Here is a 16435-nt window from a genome sequence, read left to right as displayed (position 1 = left end):
CCATCGGCACCCAGGTCAGGTTATGATGGCTGCCTGTAAGTCTAGTTCAAGGGATCCACCACCCTTTTCTGGCATCACAGGCGCACACATATATGTACAAGCACATGCACACCTGTGTCTACACACACACACAGACATACACATAAAATAAAATTTTAAAAATTTGTAAATTCCATGGAGGCATGTTTTTTTTCCATGTTCTTTAAGTCTCTAGCAGTATGATTGCACAGTGAAAGTGTATAATACATGTGTCCTGCATTTAATTGAAAATGAATATATGAATATATATAGTAGTTTTAAAGTTACTTACCTCTGCTCATTAGTTTCTATTTCACAATAAAAGAAATCAGAGGTCATCAGACTAAAACTTCCAAACTTTCTAATATCAAAGAAATCAGACCTTTAATCTGTTTATTCATTCTTTCATCCTTCGTTTCTTTTCCCTGAGGCCCATCTTTCCATCTAAACTGATTTTGCATACTCTATAATGCCAGTACTCCAGAGACTGAGGCAGAAGAATTAATTACAAATGAGGCCAGCCTGAGCTAGCCAGCACTACATAGCAAGATTCTGGCTCTTAAATAAATAAATAAACTTAATTTCTATTATGTCTTCTCAGGAATCTTACATTACTGATTTCTCTTTCTATCATATATTTAATGTCTCCATTTCCATTCAACTTGTTTACCAAGCTGTGATCCTTAAAACAGGGCTAGGGAAGTAGTTTAGTTGGTGTTAAGTGTTTCCATTCCCAACACCAACCCATGAAGTCAGGTGTGAATGTACATGTATGCCTGTGATCTCAGCACTCCAAAAGTTGAGCCTAAAAGAACAAAAGTTCAATGTCTTCCTCAGCTACCAATAAGTTCAAGGCCACGCTGAGGTACATGAGATCCTGTGTCAAAAACAAAAACGAAAAGATTGGTGTCTCAACACCTGTAATCAAAGCATTTGGGAGGCAAAGGCAAGAAGATTACCTTGACTGCAAGGCTGGCATGATTTACATTGTTGAGTTCCAGACTTGCCCCAATAGTATGAGATCCATTAAACAAGTGGAGAGAGAGGGACGAGAGAGATGACTCGGCAGTTAAGAACTGGCAGGGAAGCCTTTAATCCCAGGCTATCCTGGTCTACAGAGCAAGTTCCAGGACAGGTACACAGAGAAACCCTATCCCGAAAAACCACCAAACAAACAAACAAAAAACAGGAGAAAAACCCAACAGTTGGGGTTGTTAGGTAGCAATAAATGTCTACCCTTTTCTTCTTTCATTACTCACTAGCCAATTTGCTTGGTTTTACTTTATCTGCTGAGTGTGTTTCACTCAGTAATAAAAGCACACTAGAAAACAAACAAACAAAAAAATAATTTGTGCCCTTGTGGACCAATTTTTTTTCTTACACAGACAAGATATCATCTCTTTTAGAATGACCTCTAAGTAAGTAGTTGAGAGTGGACTTAAACTCCTGATCCTCTTTCACTTCCCCAGTACATGTACTACCATGCCCAGCTTCATATGGAATTTTTAATCCAGAAGCAACTGTAGACAAACTGAGTGTGGTATTACACACTTAGCATTTCAGCCTATAGGAAATGGAGTCTGAGGCTACCTATGTAATATAAGACCTTTCCTCAAGAAACCAAAAACACCTTCACCCCAAAAAGTAATTTTATAGTAGAAAATGTTAAAGGTGATGTGATACTTCAATAGAAATCTGACCTAAGATTAAGAGATCAAAGCAGCCTTCCCTGTATAGAAGAGACTTTTCAGTTAAAATCTGAAAGATGAATAGGAGTATAAAAAGTAAAATATAAGAGAATCCAGGCATAAATCACACACACCTCTAATCCTATCAGAAGGACTGCTGTGAGTGTGAGGTCAACCCAAGCTACAGAGTGAATTTTTAATAAAACACCTAATTCACCAGAAGTCAAAACTATCTGTCTCCAAAAACCCAAAAACACCCTACAGGCCAGGCATGGTAGTACACACCTTTAATCCCAGCACTAAGGATGCAGAGGCAGGCGAATCTCTGAACTCAAGGCCAACCTGGTCTACATCTCAAGTTTCAGGATAGCCAGAGCTACACAGAGAAACCCTACACCAAAAAAGACTAAAAAACAAACCACAGATGCCCCTGCACACTTGTGTGGGCATGCGCCACCCCTCCCCTAGACACAGAGAACACACGATAAACTATTCAGAATATGTGCAGAAAACTCTTATGTGGAAAATATACCAACTAAATGGGTTTGAAGGTAGAGCCAGATTAGAATAGAGAACAAAACGGAATGTGATCTAAAACAAAGCTAGATTTTTTTTTTTATTAGGGCTAGACATAGGATAGCCTTATAAGGAGTTCTGTTTATTTTCATCACTAGTGAACCAGTGATGTGTATATTAAGCACTAATGGTGGTATAAGGGTTTGATTAGATGAAAAATACATGCAAGCTGGTTCTTATGGTATACATCTGCAAGCACTATAAAGTCTGAGTTAGAGTCCATATAATAAGTTCCAAGCCTAATTAAACCCTATCTCAAGAAAAAAAAAAGGGGGGGGGAGGGTGTTAATTGTTGGTAAAGTTTAAGCTTAGAGTTGGTATAGTAACACATGCCTCTAATCCCAGTAATTAGAAGTTACAGATGGATCAAGAGTCATCATCAATTTACTCAGTGAGGCCTACCTGGGCTCCAGGAGACCCTGTTCAAAAAAGAAAAAAAAATTTTTTTATGCTACTTGGAACTGGGCATGGTGACACACCTGTAATCCTAGCTACTTAGGAGTCTTTGGCAGGAAGGTCACAAGATTATGGCTTACCTGAACAATGTCTGCAAAACCCTTCTAGAGAAAGTCCAAAAGTTTCTGGTCTTTGAAACCCATGAAGGGAGGACAGATCTGACTCCCAAAATTTTCTTCTGAATTCAAGTGCTTACATCACACACACACACACACACACACACACACACACACAATCTTTTTTTTTTTTTTTTTTAAGTACAAATCAGATGCCATTAGTTCAGAGTTCACTTACCTGATACCAGAAGTCTACAAAATTATAGTTCAGGTCTTTATTAGCACAGGATGATGAATATTTGTAAATATTCCCAATACTTCATTTTGAGCCATCTACTCTTTTATCCCCCATATTTAATGTATTGCTTTTAATTGGAGTTTCTTTCATGTTTGATGTTTCTGTAGAAACTAGGAATTTGGAGAATGAAGAGAAAGATGACCCTATGGAAGAATGGGATTCTGAAATGAAAGATGCAGAGAAAGGTAACTGACTTAGATAGGAGAGGTAAATCCAGTGGGTTTAGTGATATATACCTGTATCCCAACACTCAGAGACTGCCTCAAAAAACGAAGATAAGTCCAGTGAAGAAAGAATTTTGTGTTCGTTTACATGTTAAATGAGATTAGGTCAGAATTTCTAGTAAAGTAAATGATTTTTGTGGCAACTTTCTGCTTGTTTTGTTTTCATAGAACTGGAACAGCTGAAAGCTGAAGAGGAGGAACTCCAAAGGTCAGCTGACAGTTAAATATTAAAAAAAAAAAATAAGTTCCCATCTGTGGTGACTTGTGATTTAATCTGTGTGCATTTTAGGCCTGCCTGGTCTACATGGGGGGCTTCAGGCTAGCCCTAGCCAAAGCTACATAGTGATCCTATCTCAGACAGACACACACACACACACACACACACACACACACACACACACACACACACCCATAATAAAAGAAAATTAAAAATACATTCTAAGGGGCTAAAGAGATGGCTTAGCAGTTAAGTACACTAATTGCTCTTCCAGAGGCCCCTGGTTGAATTCTCAGCACCCACATGGAATCTGAGAACTACCTGTAACTCCAGTTCCAGGGGTTCTGATGTGTTTTTCTGGTCTCCTTGGGCTCCTGCACACATGTGATGGTGCATATAAACTCACGCAGGTACATACATGTGTACTTAAAACTAGTAAATCTTTTTAAAATGTTGAAGATAAAGACTTTCAGATTAGAGAGATGGCTCAGCGGTTATGAGCACTGGCTGCTTTTCTAAAGGACCTGGGTTCAATTCCCAGCACCCACACGACAGTTCACAAGGTCAGTTAAAAACCCAATGTACATAAAAAAATAAATAAAAATCTTAGAAAAATACTTTCCAAATTGTTAGATACATTTAACTTAATAATCAAAAATGCATAAAGGTTATATATTTCAAGATGAACATTTTTATACATCTACATATTGCATTTATTTTTATAATGAAAATAAAAGTTTGATAATTATGTTTTAAAAACATGGAATCCCAAAGATATCTTCTTTGATCCGAAATTGAGAGACAATGATATATACCTTATCTTTTTTTAAAAAAATAATCTCTCCATGGATTTCTTAACATTTTATTTATTATGTAAACAACATTCTGCCTCCATGTATGTCTGCATGCCAGAAGGTGGCACCAGATCTCATTAAGGATGGCTGTGAGCCACCATGTGGTTGCTGGGAATGGAACTCAGGACCTCTGGAAGAGCAGCCAGTGCTCTTAACCTCTGAGCCATCTCTCCAGCTCCAATATATACCTTTTCTAAGTAGACCTATATTAATGTTTTTTAAAAAATATTTCATTGACAGCTATCTAGCTTATAACTCTTCATCATAAGACAGATAATATATAGTTTATATATTTGTAGTGTATATGTGTACATGTGTACCTGCATGTATGTGGAAGCCAGAGGGTAACATCAGGTACCTCTTTGTTTCTCTCCACCTTACTTTTTTTTTTTTTTTTTTTGTAAAGACTGGGTCTCACTATGTAACTCTGGCAGATTTGGAAATTACTATGTAGATAAGACAGATTTTGAACCCATAAAGATCTGCCTGTTTCTGCCATCTGAATGCTGGGATAAAAGATGTGAACCACCATATCAAGCCTCTACCTTAGCTTTTAAAACAAAGCCTCTCCTTGAACCCAGAGCTCAAAATTGGTTATACTGGCTCACTAGCTAACATCAGCATCCGTCATTCTCTGAGCCTCCAACACTTAAGGTTACAGACATACACAACCTTGCTTGGCTTTCATTGGGTATCAGGGATCCAAACTTGGATCCTTAGCTTTCACAAGGAAACTTTTATTATTAACTGAGTCATCCTCTAAACATTTTTTACTATTTTGAGATCACTAACAAATACTTTGTTTTTCTGTGAATACTTGATTTTATTTGCAGAAAGCTCTTAGAAGTAGAGGCACAGAAAACACAGACCCTTGCTCAGATAGAGTTTATAAAAGAACAAACAAATAAAACTGAAGAATTACTGGATCAAATAAGGTAAGAAAAAGCAAGTGTTACCCAGTTTCTGTTCTATCCTGTGCCTTATATGCTGCTATAGATTTTTGGAGGGTTTTTAATATTTTGAGTTGGGCTTTCCCTATGTTGCCAAATCTGGCTAGAATTCCTGGGTCCAAGCAGTCTTTGTGCTTCAGCTTCTCAAGAACACTCACACTCCAACGCCCAGCAATTGCTATGGGCTTTAAAAACCTATAGCATGGGTTCCCAACCTTCCTAATGTGATGACCCTTTAATACAGTGCCTCATGTCTTGGTGACCCCCCAACCATAAAATATTGTGTTGCTACTTCATAATTGTAATTTTGCTACTGTTAAGACTCAAAATGTAAATATCCAATGGTTGTAGGCAACCCCTGTGAAAGGGTCAAGACCCATAGGTTGAGAACCACTGACCTGTAGTATGCTGTAGCCTTTAAAAAGAAAGTCAGTGTATTTCAAAACATTTAGGGCCATAGATTGAGTTTAAAATATCTTTAACTATTTTTTGAGGCTGAAGAGCTAGTTGGTGGTTAAGAACACTGACTACTCTTGCAGAAGACCTAGTTCACTTCCCAGTATCCATACGACAGCTCTCAACTACCTGTAACTCCAGTCCCAGTCCTCTGACCTCAGCAGCTTCCTGCATTTATGTGATACTCATAATATACTCAGACACATACATATACACATAAAAAATAGGCCCCCTTCCCCCCAATATATGACTCAAGATTGAGTTCTGATTTCTTTCAGATATATCAGATTGAATCAAGTATGGTTAAACATACCTGTAATCCCAGCATGTGGAAGGCAGAGGCAGGAGTACTACTGTAAGTTCTTGATCAGCCTCATCTATATAGCAAGTACTAGGGACCACAGGGACACACAGCAAGAACTTAAAAAAAAAAGTAAACAGCCAACAAAATACAAGATTGTACAATCATCATTTCTCTGGGTTTTGTTTTATGTTGTTTTTCCTCAAAATGTCTTCATTGGTGGTCAGTCTCCATGTGTATATGTGGAATGTTACACAAATTTTTGTATTATCTTTGCACAATGGTCAGACCAATCTTGCCTATATTCTTCTTATTTTAGTATGTATGTTGCCAAGTGAGTGCTTGTTTTGTATTTTGAGATACCTCACTGTATAACACAGGCTGAGCTAAAACTCAAGGCAATCTGTCTTGTCTTAGCCTCCCAAGGGCTAGAATTGAAAATGATGTGTAAACCACCCCCCACTTGGCCATTCAAATTATTTAAATTGAAATATTATTTTCCAATTCAGTGAGGAACAAAAACAGTAGCTGCTATCGATACTATTTGAATGGTGTTAGAAATCTTTCATTTGGGCTAGTAATTTCCTGTATTGATCCCCAGCACTGGAAGGAAGAAGGAAATGATAGATTTACTTGTTTTTCATGTTTATCCTTTTCTAGTTTTTCTGAGTGGGATGTCATTGAGTGGAGTGATGATCAAGCTGTATTTACCTTTGTTTATGACACAATAGAACTTACCATCACCTTTGGAGAACTAGTAGGTAAGTAGCAAAACTAAAATAATCCTCTTCGAGAAATACATGGCTGCATTCACTAAAGACAAATACATGTATTCAATTATAATAATTACTGACAAAATGGTAATACTGTGAGAGTCTTAGAAGGGTCGGTTACTTTAGTGATAATAGTTTGGGGAAGTTTGCTTCCCCAGGGCTTGACCCAGGGACTCCGCGTGCCAACTTTATATATACTCTACTGCTATCCTAGTGTGAAAAAGCTGAGCATGTTAGCATGGCTGGGGCAGGATCCTGTCTTAGATGACAAAAACAAACAATAAGAATGAAAATATAGCTGCTGCTAAGTTAGATGACAAAATTCTCTCTATCCAAATAATGTTCTTCCCCTCCCTACTCTATCTGTGTATGTGTGTGAATGTGTATGTGTTTGTGTCTATGTCTCTGTGTGAGAATTTATTTGAATTGCTGTTAGTCTTAATTGATTTAATTTTTGTGCTTAAAAATGAAGAACTAGCCTGGGGATATATTTAGCTCAGTGGTTAAGCACTTGCCCTGGTATACTCAAGGCCTTTGGTTCAATCCCTAGCACTGCATAAAGTAGGTATGATAAGTACCTATAATTCAATAGATAAATGGACAAAAGAGAATCAAAAATTCAGAGTTAGCATTGGCTACATAAGACTTTGAAGCTATGTAAGATCCCAATGAAATGATAGAGGAGATAAAGAAAAATCTCTTTTTCTGATTCTCCTTAGATGGTTGCCCTTTCTTGGACAAGGCTTACAGGAAGATTAATGAGCTCAATTTTCAATCTCTGTTAGATGGTAAGATCAAAACATTTAAGCCTCCAATTTTGTTGGTAACGTATAGGTATAATAATTTGTCCTTAAAATGTATTTTAGACACAAAACTGCTTGTATAGCATTCTAAATATTGAGTAGATTTTAAAAGGAATTATTTTATTATTATTAGATATTGAACAATGATTAATAATAGTTATTTCTATTTGTGAAATTAGCATTATAGGTATTTACTCTGTGCCAGGCACATTTCTTACTTGTATCAGTGCTTTAAGTAGATAGTATTTTCTGTGTTTTATCAGTAAGGGAACTACAGATCAGAAAAATTAAATGTTATGCTTACAATTACTTAGTAAAGAAAACCTAGATTTGAACTCAGAAATATGTTCCATTTAAATTCATGCTTTTACCAAGCACTGTTCTATATGTTTAAGCTTAAAGCTTTATAGAATATCTTATGTAACTAAATCTCTTATAGACTTATTTGAAAATGAAAAATAGCTGGTGGTGGCAGCACATGCCTTTTAATCCCAGCACTCGGGAGGCAGAGGCAGGCAGACCTCTGTGAGTTTGAGGCCAGCTTGATCTATAAAGCAAGTTTCAGGACAGCCAGAGCTACACAGAGAGAGACCCTGTGTGGATTTTAAAAAAAGAAAAAGAAAAAACGGAAGGAAGGAAAAAGAAAAAAGTCTTGTGCAGTTATTAGTTTGAAAGTATTTCTAGTTTATGTAATATACCTTATTAAAATACATGAATAAAATAATACCCTTTTCTTTTTCCTTCTTCAGAAGATAAAGCTCCTCCTTCCTCCGTTTTAGTTCATAAACTTATTTTTCAGTACATAGAGGAACAGGAGTCCTGGAAGGAGAAGTGCACAACACAACATCAGGTACCCCAGGTAAAGTCTGATAGAGTGTTTAAAGGAATCTTACACTATGTATTCCAAACAGCAGAATTCAAATTCTACAAACATAATAGTACCCTGATATTTTAAATGTATGTAATTGTTCGATATTTTTGGTATTATTAAACATTGAAAAGTTATTTTGTTTTGTTTTTGTTTGTAGCTCTTGTCCTGGAACTCAATTTGTAGACCTGGCTGCCCTCAAACTCAGAGATCTGTCTGCCTCTGCTGGGATTAAAGGCATATGCCATCACAGCCTAGTAGTTTTTGTAATTAATATTTTTAGTTCACATTCAAAATAATGTGGGTGTTGTTGCTATTTGGTTTTGTTTTGAGACAGTCTCTCAGTAGCTTAGCAAAGGATAACCATGAATTTCTTATCTCTCTCTCTCTCTCTCTCTCTCTCTCTCTCTCTCTCTCTCTCTCTCTCTCTCTCTCTCTCTCTCTCTCTCTCTCTCTCACTGTAGACCAGGCTGGCCTCAAACCCAGAAATTTGCCTCCCTCTGTATCCCCAGTGCTGGAATTAAAGGGATACATCACCACCACCTGATTAGATGATTAGATTTATTTTGTATTTCATGTTTATAGATATTTTGCCTGCATATATATCTGTGAGTACATGTGTGCATTGTATGACAAGGCCAGAAAAAGGCATCAAATTCTTCTCAAACAGGAGTTACAGATGATTGTTCGCCATTTTGTGGGTGCTAGGATTCAAACCCAAGTCCTCTGAAAATCTTAACTTCTGAGCCATGTCTCCAGCCACTAGGCCTGAACTCCTCCTAACTGAGCTATATCCCTAAATCCCAGAATAATGTGTTTCAGAATGATGTTTTCATATATATACACACACACACATGCACGCAAACACACACACACAGAGTTAATTTTTTGTTCTTTTTTTTTTTTTTTTTTTCCTAGATGCTTCAAGAACTGTCACTGGTAGTGAACCATTGCAGACTTCTTGGAGAGGAGATTGAATTTTTAAAGAGATGGGGGCCAAATTATAGCCTAATGGATATAAACGTAAATAATGCTGAGTGAGTATATTCAGTTTTCTGTAGCTGATAAAGTGTTATAAGTTGAGGACTTAAATAGAAAGTTAATCACTTTAATGTTCTGGTGACTACAAGTCTGGGATCAGTATTAGTAGGGATGGTGGTCTAAGAGCTGTGAATGACTCTTCCATGCCTTTCTCTTAATTTGTGATAGTTTACTGACTGTTTGGGAACCTAAACTCACATGGTATTCTTTCATTATGTCTATGTTTAAATTTCCCTTTTAATAAGCATGCCAGTCATACCAGACAAAGGACCACTCTGCTGCAGTAGAACCTCATCTTAACTCATTAAATTTTCAATGACCTGATTTCTAAGTATGGTCACATTTGATATAATCAAAGTTAGTATTTCAACATATGAATATAAAAGGATATGTTTCAAGCAATAATAGTAATCAAGAATTAATGCTTTGAGATGTTGTCCACTCTGTCCAGGTTGTAGTGATCCTTCTACCTCTGCCTTTCAAATGCTGGGATTATAGGTATGCACCATCTCACTTTGGTTTTTTTTTTTTCTATTTTACATTTGCATGTATTTGTCTGTTTATAAATGTATACACATGTGTTTAAGTGCCAGAAAAGGCTAGAAGAAGGCATTGAATCCCCTGGAGCTGAAGTTACAGGCAGCTATGAATCACCTGATGTAATGCTGAGAACTTAACTTCATTCCTTTGAAAGAGCAGGGAACACCTTTATCAAGGTGTCATCACTCTCTTCCTGAAACAGCTCACATTGTAACCCAAACTGACCTCAAAAGTATTGTCATCCTCCTGCCTTAACCTCCAGAGTGTGCCAAGAATTACTTGTAAGTGTGAAGACCTGAGTTGAGATTCTCTGAACGCTTGCTTTAAAAAGTCCAGTATGAGCCAGGCATGGTGATACATGTCTATAATCCCAGAACTATGGAGACAGAGTTGGGAGGATCTCTGAATTCAAGACCAACCTTGTCTACATAGCAAGTTCCAGGACTGCCAGGGTTATATAAAGAGACCCTGTCTCAGACAAGAAAAGAAAGGAAGGGAGGGAGGAAGGAAGGAAGGAAGGAAGGAAAAAAGGGAAAAAAAAAAAAAAAAAAAAAACCCTAGTGTCACAGCCTGCACTTGTAATCCTAGCAGTGGAAAAATTGAAGGCAAAGAGAAATGGATCCTTAGAATCTTGAGTCAACTGGCCTAGCCTTTGTGTTGACATTCTCGAATATTGAGAGACCCTGTCTCACACAAAAGGTGGAAGATACTTGAGGATCAGTACCCATGATGTTGATCTCCACACATACTGTTCATTTGCATACTTGTACAATCTCTCTCTTTCCTTTCTCTTTCCCTCCCCGAGTCTTACACACACACTCACACTCTTAATGTATTTCATTACTGTCAATTAGGAAGTAACTATTATCTTTTTTAATAATATCTTGTTCCAGATGTTTTACCTTCCTTTCTATTTGATAAGGGCAAGAAATAACAGCCACCTAAATTTCATATGGAAGTATAAAAGACAAATATGTTCATAATTTCATCTATTTTGTTTTATATTTTTAATTGTGTATCTTGTCTTTTATAGATTGAGACTTTTATTCTCCAGTTCTGCAGCATTTGCAAAATTTGAGATAACTTTTTCTCTCTCAGCCCATTATCCCTTGACCCAACTACCATTCACCATTCAAAATCACCTTGGGGACACTGGGTAAGTAAATATCCAGCTCGATAGAAGTTCCAGCTACTTTGGTACACTTCCTATTTCATTTCAAAGGTCCTTTAACGTGTGAGCAAACACATTCAGAGTTAAGTGTCACTTTTTTCTCACTTCCTTATCCAGTATTTTTTCTTCGAAAGTGAGTGATACTACTATTGTCATCAGTGGATGTTGGAATCCAGTCTAGTTTTTTATAATGGCTTCAGTTTCTCAACACTTCTCAGTAAGACAGGAATCAAGAAGTTAACATTTTAGAACTGGAGGTATAACTTAGTTTGGTAACATGCACCAAGGCCTGGGTTACATTCTCAGCACCATGTAAATTGAATATACTAGTGCTGCACACCTGTAATCCCACCAACCTTAGAGGAAGAGGTAGCAGGATCAGAAGTAGCATGTTAGAAGCTGTCCTCCTTAAATTCATAAGCAAACAACAAAAGTTTAGAGTTTTATAGCTAAAGAAATTAACTTGGAGACTAGGGAGATACTCAGTTGGTAAAGAGCCTGCCACACTAGAATAAAGACCTGTCTTCCAACCTAGCACACATGTAAAAGCAGGGTACAGTGGTACACATACATAACCCCTGTTCTCAGGGTATTCGCAGCAGGAACCTGAGAGTCACTAGCAATGCAGTCTAGCCAATCAGTGAAAGTCCCATCTCAAAAAATAAGTTGGAGAACAACTAAGGAAGACACATTTTGTCTAAATTTGGTCTACACACACACATATACACATGTGCATACATGCACAAACACAAAAACATTGTGGGGTAGGAAAAACAGGACCTGGAGAGATGGCTCAGTAGTTAAGAATGCTTACTGTTCTTCCAGAAGTCCTAGGTTTATTTCCTAACAATGACATAGGACAGCCTACAACCACTTGTAATTCTAGCTCCAGGGGACCTAATGCACTGCTCTAGCACCAATCTTTGCATGTGCCATTCCTATACACATGATTAAAAATAAAATAAATCTTATTTTAAAAGCAATTAGGGAGTTTGGAGATAAAACCCAGTGGTAGGGGCTAAGAGCACTGGCTGTTCTTCCAGAGGTCCTGGGTTCAATTTTCAGCATCCACATGGTGGACACAACTGTCTTTGACTGTAGTCTGATGGGATATAATTTCCTCTTCTGGTGTGCAAATGTGCATATAAAACACCCATATACATAAAATACATATAAATGAATCTAAATTAAAAAAAATTTTTTTTTAAACCCCACAGTAGAATGCTTGCCTAGCATATACAAGAGCCTATGTTTAATCTCTAGCATTGTTGGCAAACAACAACAAAAAAAGCAACCAGGTCAAGATACTTTATAATTATATTCAGAATTTGTTTTTCTGTCTTATTTTAGAATACAGTTTCAAGAAATATTAATTTGTGCTTCTTAGGAGCTTAAGAGGTAGTAACCAAGGATATGAATACCCCTGAATCTGAGACAGGTGTAAGCTTTTCAGGAAAAGTAATTAATACCTTTTTGTCCTTTCTAGCCATGATGAAATTGCTGCAATTATATCTAAAGTACCTTTAGAGGACAACTACCTGAAGAATGTAGTCAAGCAAATTTACCAAGATGTACTTAAGGACTGAAACTTTTACCATAAGACCCAGAGATTACAGCTGTAACAACTGAGGAAGAAATGCGTTTACCCAGGCATAGAGGTGCACTCTTGTAATCAAAGGACTTGGGTGAGATAAGATCACAAGGTCAAGGCCAGCCTGGGCTGCCTATGAGACCTGGTTGGAAAAACAGATGAAGTACTTAAATGATACATTAGGGTAACCATTGCTGTTTATCCTATGTCTTAACATCATATAAAACTAGCAGAATGCCTCCTGATAACATCACAGTTAATTTGTATCATTAGTTTTAAAATACTTAGCCAAAAATGGTGAGATCTCAAATACCAGGTATCAACTTGCTTATCTTTATACTAAAGGTTAAGTGATTAGACATCTGGAAAATTTGCTATAATGTAACTCACTGATGGAGCACTTAACTTGTGTGCATGAAGCCCTAGGGTTAATGCCACAAAAACAATTCTTAAAAGTGTGATATTTCCCTTACTATAAGCTTTAAGGAGTAACTTTTCCGAGGAGGTAGGACTACTGACACAGAGATTAGCCATTTTCTCCTATTTAGAGCTTCTGCATTTTTATGACTTTTGCCTAGCATCTATGTCTAGAGTAGAACATACAGAGTGGAACGGAATACTGTAACAGGAGGATGACTTGATCTCATGACTTCAAAACCAGTATGATTAACACAGTGAGATTTATCTCAATAAAAACAATAGAATGTCTCCATCTACAAACTACTCATCCTCTTTCTTCATTTCAGAAATGCTATTAAGAAAAAGCAGAAGCACTCAACTATTGCAATGATTACCATCTTTTCTTGAGAGTCTTGATATTTTTTTCTACAGTGCCTATTAATGTTTTCTTCTTCTCCCAAGAAAAATTCATTCATTTTGACATATTATGTAAATATTTGAATGTTTTTGTATTTGTGAAATATGATATATGTAGTAAAGAGATAATACGCCTTTACAGCTAGAATTTTAATCTTTTTTTATTAAATAGTGACATTTAAAACAGCATCACATTGCAACACTAGTTTCTCACAATCATAAAAAAACTATTGCTTCCTAAAACCACTTTTTATTTTTTTTTAAGATTTATTGACTTATAATAATTTATGTATATGGATCTATTGTCTGCACACCAGAAGATGGCATTGGATCCCTTATAGACATTTATGACCCACCATGTGGGTGCTGGGAATTGAACTCAGGGCCTCTAGAAGAGCAGCCAGTGCTCTTAACCACTGAGCCATTTCTCCAGCACCCATAAAACCACTTTTTTCATATGTAAAAGCAATATATAAATTATTTAGTAAATGGATAGTATTGTCTCTGATGTAGACAAATGTGAAAAGAGTTTTCCCCAGATACTAGTCAAATCACAATCATGCTAACTTTTCTTTCTTTTATATTTAATTCTAAACTATGTTCAAGTCTATTTGTTGTAAATTTTTACTTTTTATATTAGGGTAAATTACTTTTGGTTCCTCAAATGTTATCTTACTTTTTTGATAGTTTTTACTTCTGAGCTATGCATCAAAAGATCATGGTCTTTTATGTTTCAAAAGTCAATGCAGAACTCTTTTGACTTAACTAAGTGTTAGAGATCCATTAAAAAAAGCTTGTAAAGTTACCAGTATTATCTGTTTCCCATACAATTTAATTTATCCTTCTGACTGGAATTATTTTTTCCCTATATGTCTAAGAGGTTTTATTTTATTTATATGTTTTCTAAACTTGAAAACCTGCTCCAAGAATGCTTTAGATTTTAATGATGGTATCTGCCTTTGGAGTATATAATTGTATTTATGTAGGTTTTTGTGTTTTCCTCTGTTTAGAATTTTGGCAATTTTTATATTTCCTCTGTTTCTCTTTTATTTCTTCTTCAAGGATTTTTTCATTATTAAAGTGCATTGATTACTTTAAATCCTTTATAATTACTATCTGTATTAAGAGTATTTTGTCACTGGGCGTCGGTGGTATACACCTTTAATGCCAGCACTTGGGAGGCAGAGGCAGGGGTATCTCTATGAGTTAGAGACCAGCTTGGTCTACAGAGCTAGTTCCGGGCTCCAAAGCTACACAGAGAAACCCTGTCTCAAAAAAAAAAAAAAAAAAAAAAAAAAAAAGACAAAAAGAGAAGTGTTTTGTTGTGGGACTAGAGAAATGGCTCGGCTGCAAGTCCTTGCTGCTTTTGCAGAGTTAGTTCCCAGCACCCACATGGTGGCTCACAACTGTCTATAGGATCTAGGATATCCTTGGCCCTCTTCTGGCTTCCATGAGCAATGGGCATGCTTAAGGCACACACACACACACACACACACACACACACACACACACACACACACACACATAGTTCAAGGTCATCCTTGGCTAGATAGCAAGTTTGGGCTACATGAGACTGTCTCTGAAAACAAAAACAGTGAGACCCCTGGGAATGGGACAATGGGAGTGCAGAGGACCAGACATCCAGGACCAGAAGAGCATGAGCAAGACAGGTCAGGACAATGGGACCAGAAGATTGTGAACACAGCTAGCCAGGCCACCAGGACTGGCAGAGCTTGAGCAAGGAAGGCCAGGCAGCTAGGACCAGAAGAGCATGAGCACAGCCACCGGTGCCAGGAGAGGGCCAGCGAGTTACACCAGGCGCATTACACCAGGCCTGCAGAAACTATCTGACCATTGGAACCTCAGCCATGTAACACATAAAGGCAAGCATGCTTCTGCCTGACTTCTCCATGGAAACAATGAAAGCCAGAAGGTCCTGGTCAGGTGTTATACAGCACTTAGAGACCACAGATGCTGGCCAGCCCAGACAATTATACTGAGCAAAGCTTTCACTTTAAATGGACAGAACAAGATATTCGATGACAAAATCAGATTTAAAAAATACTTATCCACAAATCCAGCCCTACTGAAAGTACTAGATGGGAAAACTCCAACCCTAGGAAGTTAGCCATACAAGGAAGTTAGAACACAAACAATAGATAATACCAACCTGAAAATCCAAAAGAAGGGAAACACACACAATACCATCAAAAAGTCAAAAACAAAACAACAATAAAAAAACAGTAACTGACTAGCAATCACTGGTCATTATTACCCATTAAGATCAATGGACTCAATTTGCTTATTAAAAGGCATAGGGCCTTTCCTCAACTGCTGCCAAAGTGCTCAGTCCTTCCAAGGAAGCTAAGGCCAAGTTGGAGTAAGGCCCTCACTTCATCTGGCCGTTAGCACTGTGCCAGCAGTCCATAACATGGCCTCGGTCTCTGAGCTCGCCTATATCTACTCTGCCCTCATTCTTCACCTGGTGTCAATGTTGAGTCTTTCTGGCCTGTTTGCAAAGGCCTTGGCCAATGTCAACAATGGTTTACTGGTCTGCAAAGGGTAGGGGCTGGTGGACCTACTCCAGCAGCTGGAGCTGCGCCAGCCAGTGGTCCTGCCCCCTCTACTGCTGCTGCCCCAGCTGAGGAGAAAAAAGTGGGAGCAAAAAGAAGAATCTGAGGAATCTGATGATGACATAGGTAGGCTTTGGTCTTTTTGACTAAGCCTCTTGTTAAAAT

General features: G+C 37.4%; 1 protein-coding gene and 1 pseudogene across 1 annotated transcript in view; both read left to right on the top strand.

Moving 5' to 3' along the window:
• Positions 1 to 12967, top strand: part of Knl1 (kinetochore scaffold 1) — a 39792-nt gene extending 26825 nt beyond the window's left edge. Inside the window, exons 10-18 of the mRNA XM_051183689.1 lie at positions 3200 to 3277; positions 3485 to 3524; positions 5221 to 5322; positions 6755 to 6855; positions 7587 to 7655; positions 8420 to 8529; positions 9457 to 9575; positions 11153 to 11275; positions 12777 to 12967. Coding sequence (XP_051039646.1) covers positions 3200 to 3277; positions 3485 to 3524; positions 5221 to 5322; positions 6755 to 6855; positions 7587 to 7655; positions 8420 to 8529; positions 9457 to 9575; positions 11153 to 11275; positions 12777 to 12876 — 842 coding nt within the window. The 3' untranslated portion in view covers positions 12877 to 12967. The remainder of the gene's footprint in view (positions 1 to 3199; positions 3278 to 3484; positions 3525 to 5220; positions 5323 to 6754; positions 6856 to 7586; positions 7656 to 8419; positions 8530 to 9456; positions 9576 to 11152; positions 11276 to 12776) is intronic.
• Positions 12968 to 16128: 3161 nt separating this feature from the next.
• LOC127221233 (60S acidic ribosomal protein P1-like) lies at positions 16129 to 16435 on the top strand (annotated as a pseudogene).

The sequence above is a fragment of the Phodopus roborovskii genome, unplaced genomic scaffold (assembly GCF_943737965.1).
Source record: "Phodopus roborovskii unplaced genomic scaffold, PHOROB, whole genome shotgun sequence".
In the NCBI taxonomy this organism is placed as follows: Eukaryota; Metazoa; Chordata; class Mammalia; order Rodentia; family Cricetidae; genus Phodopus; species Phodopus roborovskii.
This window is presented reverse-complemented; position numbering and strand designations above follow the sequence as displayed.